Source organism: Arachis hypogaea, chromosome 8, assembly GCF_003086295.3.
Source record: "Arachis hypogaea cultivar Tifrunner chromosome 8, arahy.Tifrunner.gnm2.J5K5, whole genome shotgun sequence".
In the NCBI taxonomy this organism is placed as follows: domain Eukaryota; kingdom Viridiplantae; phylum Streptophyta; class Magnoliopsida; order Fabales; family Fabaceae; genus Arachis; species Arachis hypogaea.
Genome location: NC_092043.1, coordinates 32,839,119 through 32,846,504, shown reverse-complemented (window position 1 = coordinate 32,846,504; position 7,386 = coordinate 32,839,119). Strand labels below are relative to the sequence as shown.

The 7,386-nt window shown below is 26.4% G+C and overlaps 1 protein-coding gene across 2 annotated transcripts; it reads left to right on the top strand.

Moving 5' to 3' along the window:
* Window positions 1-715: 715 nt before the first annotated feature.
* On the top strand, window positions 716-4,104 carry LOC112707065 (coumaroyl-CoA:anthocyanidin 3-O-glucoside-6''-O-coumaroyltransferase 1). 2 transcript variants are annotated; one of them, XR_011864782.1, is made up of 3 exons: window positions 718-1,178; window positions 1,536-2,569; window positions 3,847-4,104. XR_011864782.1 is itself a non-coding variant. In XM_025758625.3 (2 exons), exons 1-2 carry the CDS (start codon window positions 872-874, stop codon window positions 2,420-2,422), a joined length of 1,194 nt encoding a protein of 397 aa, XP_025614410.1. In that variant the 5' UTR covers window positions 716-871; the 3' UTR covers window positions 2,423-2,587. The 2 variants fall into 2 exon arrangements, 1 of the variants encoding a protein (XP_025614410.1); XM_025758625.3 differs by lacking the exon at window positions 3,847-4,104 and having other exon boundaries at window positions 716-1,178; window positions 1,536-2,587.
* Window positions 4,105-7,386: the final 3,282 nt, after the last annotated feature.

The window sequence follows — 7,386 nt, the reverse complement described above, 5'->3', positions numbered from 1 at the left end:
GAGTTCTTCGAGGAGTAGTTGAATAATATTAATATGATGCTAAGTCGCTATTAAAATTAAAATCTTCCAGACAAGGTGGGGATAGTATACTCTTAAAATGACCAAACCTCCAGATCGGTCGATTTAAATTAGAAAAATATTAGAAATTAAAAATTTTTTAATTATTATTATTTTATTTTATTTTAAAAATTTAAAGTTATTAAAAAATTACAATTTAATATTTAAAATCTAAAATAAATAAAATAGTTATTTAAAAAATTAACTACAAAAAATTAATTTCTAACATTTCTCATTTAAGTTATATATATATATATATATATCCTGCATCAAAATATCCAATAGCAAATTAAAGTAGATTTTAATATAGTTATATATCAATATCTATCAATGATTTCGTTCATATAGATGCGGACACCATTAAATTATAAAAAAATTATTTAAAAATAATAAAAATCAATTTAAATAATTTAAAATTATCATATTTTGTATTCAGTAATTACTAATAAAATAAATATATAATTATAAATATTACATACATAAAATTATAAATATTAAATTAAATAAATTAATTTTTGCTTATTTTCTTCCCAACATTACTCAAATTATATTTGATTACATACATCACATATACGTCAAATTCATCTGCTGTGTTGCACTTGAGAGATTCTCTTATGATAATAGTAATAATAACAAAAGTAACGGACAAAAATAAAAAGCAAAAAAAGAAAAAAAAAACGAGTGTTGTTGTAGATTCGTAGTTGCATTTAAAGAACAAGAAGTCTACCAAAAAAAAAACACTGAACGAGTGTTCCTTATTAACACTTCCTTTAGTATATGCGGCACACATCAGTGTACAATCACATAATCGATCATGGCTCCTGAGACCGACAACTATGGTGAGGTGAAGATAATAGAAAATTGTCAAGTTGCTCCACCACAAGGCTCTCTTCCCTCAACCACACTCCCCTTCACTTTCTTCGATATTCAATGGTTCCTATGCCACCCCGTGAAGCGCATCTTCTTCTATGACTTCCCTTACCCTACCAACCACTTCCTTCAATCATCACTCCCTCCTCTCAAACACTCTCTTTCCCTCACTCTTCAACACTTTTTCCCTTTCGCCTCCAAACTCATCTGGCCTCCACCACCCCACGAACCTTTCATGCGCTATCACCAAGGTACGGATTATCGACTCTTTAGTCTCATTTTTCTTTAGAGAAATGTTAGAGGGCGATATTTTGATCCTTAGTTAGACATTAATATTATATAAAAGGAAAAGTTTATGGGTAGGGATTTTATTAAATTCTGTTCAATACCTAATCAGCAAAAAAAATAAAAAAAATTATTGTATAAAATTTTATACCATTAAAATTATTATTGATAATTATTTGATAACTACAAATCACAAAAATTACTGTTTTTAATACTCCTCACTCATAATAAAAAATAATTAATACTGATAATTTTATTATTATTTTTTATTATTTTTTAAATATTTTTTATATTATTTATTTATGTTTATGCAATGTACATAGGTAGCGACTCAGTTGCTTTCACGGTTGCGGAGTCCAAAGCTGATTTCAATCTTCTTGTATCTGATTCACCACAAAATGCAAGAGATTGGCACCCTTTTGTTCCTTCTTTGCCTCCACAAGATACCTTAGAGAATGGCACTCGTGTGATCCCTCTAATGGCGATTCAAGTAACCATGATACCGAATTCTGGATTCGCTATTTGTCTCACTTTCAACCACCTTGTTGCGGATGGCAAGTCTCTTCATCATTTCATCAAGTTTTGGGCCACACTTTGCAAGGAGATAGTAACAAAAGGAGGTAATCACTTAGGCTCCTTTCTTGAAGGGTCCAATAGTAATTTAACCCTACCTTCCCATGATAGAAACATGGTTAAGGACCCAAAAGGGCTGAAGCAAGTTTTCTTGGAAGAGCTGAAAAAATCTTATTTTGAGAGCTTGGAATTCCGAGGGCTTGTGAAAGATGTTTCTACCAACAAGGCACGTGGTACGCTCGTGGTGACACGTGACCAAGTTGACAAATTAAAAAAATGGGTGTCGCTTAAATATAGCGACACCCATGGTGATAACTCTGAGTCATTGCAACACATTTCAACCTTTGTTGTCACAAGCTCTTTGGTTTGGGTTAGTATAATGGAAACAGAAGAACAATGCAATAATAATAAGTATGATGAAAATTGCCATTTGGTGTTTCTAGCTGATTGCCGTGGCCATGTTGAATTTTGTGTACCTCAAAATTACTTTGGAAATTGTCTAGACTCTGGGTTTGTGACATTCAAAAGGGGTGACATATTAGGAGAAAATGGGATTGTTAGGGTGGCAAGTGCAATTGAGAGTGAATTAGGCAATATGATAATATATGTAATGAGACCACTATTATTATTGTTCTGATTAGCTTTCATATATTATGTTAGTAGTTTAATAATTTCTATCTCAATCAGGGTATGGTACGTTTGGTCATGGGCTAGCTCATGGCTATTAGTCTACTATTACCATGTGGGGTAAGACTTTGGAGATGATGATATTATGAAATAAAGGGTAAATTACTTTTCCTTCTCTCGAACATTGTTCATAAAACTTTTTATGTGCTTGATATCACCGTTATATACGTTGGAGTTTAATTTTTTTGTATTCACAATAAAAAATATTTTATATCATATTATTGGAAGACTTTCACATATGCCATTGTATTTTACTGGCATACTAGTATTCTTTAATTTTTTACCGTGGATATAATGAATAAAATAAGTTGGTGGTGAAGATTATAAAGATATTTTTTGATGTGTATATGCGTAGATGTTGAACACCGTGAGATGAGTACCAGCCATTTCGTTAACCGAATAGTGGATTTTTTTAAAATGTGGCTTGATGCCCTTGTTGTACATTCAAAGCAGCTCATATTGTGGTGTTGTGGAAAGCTTAGTGTTGGACTTGGACCGGCTAAATATAGTATTAGAAGCAGATATCAATTGGGCTTGAGTTATTGGTTAATGAATTTTTTTATTTAAATAAAATAAAATAAAAATAAAAATAAAAATAAATATATAATTATACAATTTTTATAAATTAAATTTAATACATCTGTGTCTAATTTTTCTTATATAAATTGTAGTATAGAATTTTAGTATTCATTATTAAGAGAATATTTAAATAACAATAGTATAAACAATAATTTTAAATTACTAATATTATTCATTGTTAAGAAAATATTTACTAAAGACATAAAAATAAAATAAAATAATATAGATAATGCATATTAAGATAAAATGAGTATTTTAAAGTGGAAAAAAATACTCTATTCAAATAAAAGAATATTTGTATACATAAATTTATTTTTGTATCCATGTGCTTTATATTCAGTTTAAATTCATGTAAGTTATAAACTTGCATACTGATATTAATTTTGATATATAAAAAAAGTATGTCAAATTATTTTTTACTATATTACATAAAATACAAAAATAAAAAATCAGCCACTAGTTATATAAGAATACATATTTAGTATTTATGAAAAAATTTAATTACATGGTTATAACAAATTTGATTTTTTTATACTAAATTTGATTATTCAGGGGATAATAATTTCATTAAAAAATTGAGTAAAATAACATATATATTTATACATAAATATATATAGTAGTTGATTATTTATCTTTATAAAATATTTTTGCGTGTAATATACACAAATATATAATAATTATATTTTTGTCACATATTTTATTTTATTTGAATGCAAAATAAATATAATTAACAATAACATCTTTTTATTTTGGTCAAGTCCTCTTACTATATATATTTGTGCCCAATGACTTCAGCCACATCAAATTGCAAAAGGATGAGAAATGAAAAAGAAAAGAGAAGAAGAAAGAAGAGGAGCAGAGGAGGAACGTAGGATACAAAGATACGCATTATGTAAGTAAATTTTGTTGAATTAGAATTAACTTGTATGCGTAGTTGTAAAATCGGATTGGACCGATCGGTTCGACCGAAAAACGGTCCGACCGGAAACAAAAACGCTCCAGAACCACCAAACCACTATACTTCCTATTAATATATATGCAAATTATAATACATATAGATATCTTTTATCAAATAGTTTACTAATCTACCAGTTCAACCAGTAATCCAGCAGTTGAACCAATAACCCAATGACTTAGTGACCTAACCGGTTCGATCACCGATTCGGTTCTAACAACTATGCTTGTATGACTTATATACTAAAAAGACTTATTATATGTGTAGCAGTACTCATTTTAATATTTAATAATATTCATCAATCATTACTATCAATCTTAAAAAATACACATATATATAATCGATTACAGCTATACCATATTTTATCTTAAGTTATCTTTAATTTTATATTGTCCGTTCCCTTGACAAGAGCACATAGAGATGAAAAAATTTAAAGTTTGTTTATTATCTACTTTGATCTTTTGCAAGATTTGGTAAAAATCTAATATTGTGTTTGTTTAGAGAGACATGATACTGGGATAGAGATACTAAAATAGTTAATCGAAAATAATTTATTTCGAAAAAAATGTGTATTCAAGAGTCAGTAAGCACGTGTCTTCAAAGAAAGATTTGCATCGAAAAAGTTTATGACTAGGAATACGGGACAAGAGTCAGAACTATCACGTTTGTTCAGCAAGCTATTCGAAATATTAAATCAAAGGGTCCAAGTTTCGAAAGCTATTCCTTGGTGGTTACTTTTGTCCAGCAAAAGAAGCAAGAACATTTACTGATTAATTAATGAACATGGAGGTTACATTTTAACCCAATTGGTAGAAGATTCTTAAAATACTCAAGCACACTCATATCCCAGCGACTTACTGAGTTTGTGTTCGAGTTACTTTTCTGTAGGATTCTTTCCACTGTTTTAACTTTTTCATTTACACTTTTTGCAAATTTTACTTTTCTTGCAAGTTTATCATTCAAGCAATATTTATTTTCTCTGTTCAAACTTTACATTCTAGTATTTTTATTTTTTATTTCAAAAGTCCTTTGATCTAATCGAGGACATTTTACTATTTTATTTAAATTCAATGCAATTCATTTCAAATTCAGTCAATTTATTTTCAAAGTCTTTTATTTATTTTTTCATATTTCCTTAAGTTTCTATTCAGTCGAAAAAATTTTTATGCATTTTAAAAAAATTGGTACTCACAAAGATGAGTAGGTTTTGCTTCCAGATAATAGATATCAAATCACCTTTGATTTGCTAAAAATCGATAAAATAGATATAAAATTGTGTTTGACAGAAGAAATATGAATAGAAATATTGTATTTAGAGATACTGAATTAGTATATTTTGTGTTCATTCTGACAAAAAAAATATAAAGATAATAACAAAAAATACAATTAATTTTTTATTATTTCATTATTCTTATAAATTTTTATAATTATATTTTTTATTATTATATTTTTTGTCTCAAATTTATTAAATAAAAAAATAAAAATAAATTAAATTTTAATTTATTTTAATTTATTATCAAACAAAATATAAAAATATAAAATTTTATAATTTTATCTTTTATATTTTATTTTTATTATCTTATTTTATCTTATTTTATGAAACACGTCACCTAAAAGAACAAATAGCCCATCCACTCTAACCAGTAACCATTAGCTCAAGCCACTTTCACCATTATTGGCTACACTTGGCTAAAACAAGCTGTTGACGGAGTCTAATCCTTTACGTAATTTTAACTTGCAAAATAGGGATGTTTTTGGTATTTTAAAACACACACCACGACAAAATAATGACCATCAACCGAACCGTATATGTCATATCGATATACCAATAAAGTAACTGGCACATGTGAAAAGTTTCCCATATTTATTAGTTCTGATGTACTGACAACAGTTATTTAATTATATCTGATTTTTTAGAGGATGATTTTTTTATACTTAAGACGACAAATAGAGTAAGAGGAGCATATCACCTCACCGAAAATCATAGGAAAAAATTAAAAAAAAAAAATCCCTCTTTGGCTTCAATTTCAATTAACCGGCGTTTCTCTCAAAAACTTCAAATTACCACGAGTTTCAATTTTATATTAATCAGGTTAGGTATATATAAAAATTAATTTATATATAAATATATATATATTATTTAATTTATTTTTAATATATATTTTATATTTTAAAATATATTTTATATCAGTAATTAATTTTGATAGTTAATTTTAATATTTAAATAGTATTTTTATTTTAAAATTAACAACTAATTTAATGCTAAAAAAATTTAGATATTAATAAAAAAAATTTTAAAAGATATTATCAATAAAATATTTTTTAAATAATGTAAAAATATAATAAAAATAATTAATAAATATTATATTTTTTATAAATAATAAAAAATTTCGTATTTAATAAATAATTTATGTATTTATTTTAAATTTTTGTGATAACATTTTAAATAAATATTTAAAATATAAAAAATTCAGAATAAAATTTAATCTCAATTTTTTTTTTTTAAAATTTGGTGATCTACAATTAATTTTTTTTAAAATTTACTTAATATAAAATATTAAATTTTAAAAATAAAAATATTTTATTTTTTTAATCAAAATATAATTTTTAAATTTTTTAAAATATATATTTAATATCTAATTTTTTATGTCATATTTTTTAATTTTTTAAAATTTATTTACTATTAATATTTTTTAAAATTATTTTTGTTAAAAATAAATTTTTATATAGTATTTTAATAATTTAATCTTTGTTTTATATTTATACAAGCCCGAAGATTTGTCAGAAACAAAAAAAAGAGTGAAAACTCACGTAAAGTCAATTTTACGTGAATTTGATAATTGAGAGTCATTAGATAAAAATTTAGTTAAATCAATCAAATTATTTAATAGTTTTAGACTAAATCCCTATTTTGGTTCCTGAGATTCACGCGATTACTCATTTTGGTCCCCGAAATTTAAAATTATCTATATTGGTCCTCCAAATTCAAGTTTGGGCACCAATGTGGTCCATCAACTATTTTCGGCGATGATAAGGCAAACGAAATGCTAAGATGACACCCTCCTTACCACGTTGGACGCTGCAACGGCTAGTTAACGTAGCGAGAATTGTATTTGTATCCAATTTAGTTCCTCAAACTTTAATTATCTTATTATTTATCTGAGTTATAATGACAAAATTTTAACAAGGGACTAAATTGGATACAAATATAACTCTCGCCACATCAACTAACCGTTACAGCGTCTAACGTGACAAAAAAAAGTGTCATCTCATCACTCTATTTGCCTGGACCATATTGGTACCTAAACTTGAATTTGGATGACCAGTATAGATAATTTTGAATTTCAAAGACCAAAATGAGTAATCGTGTGAGTCTCAGA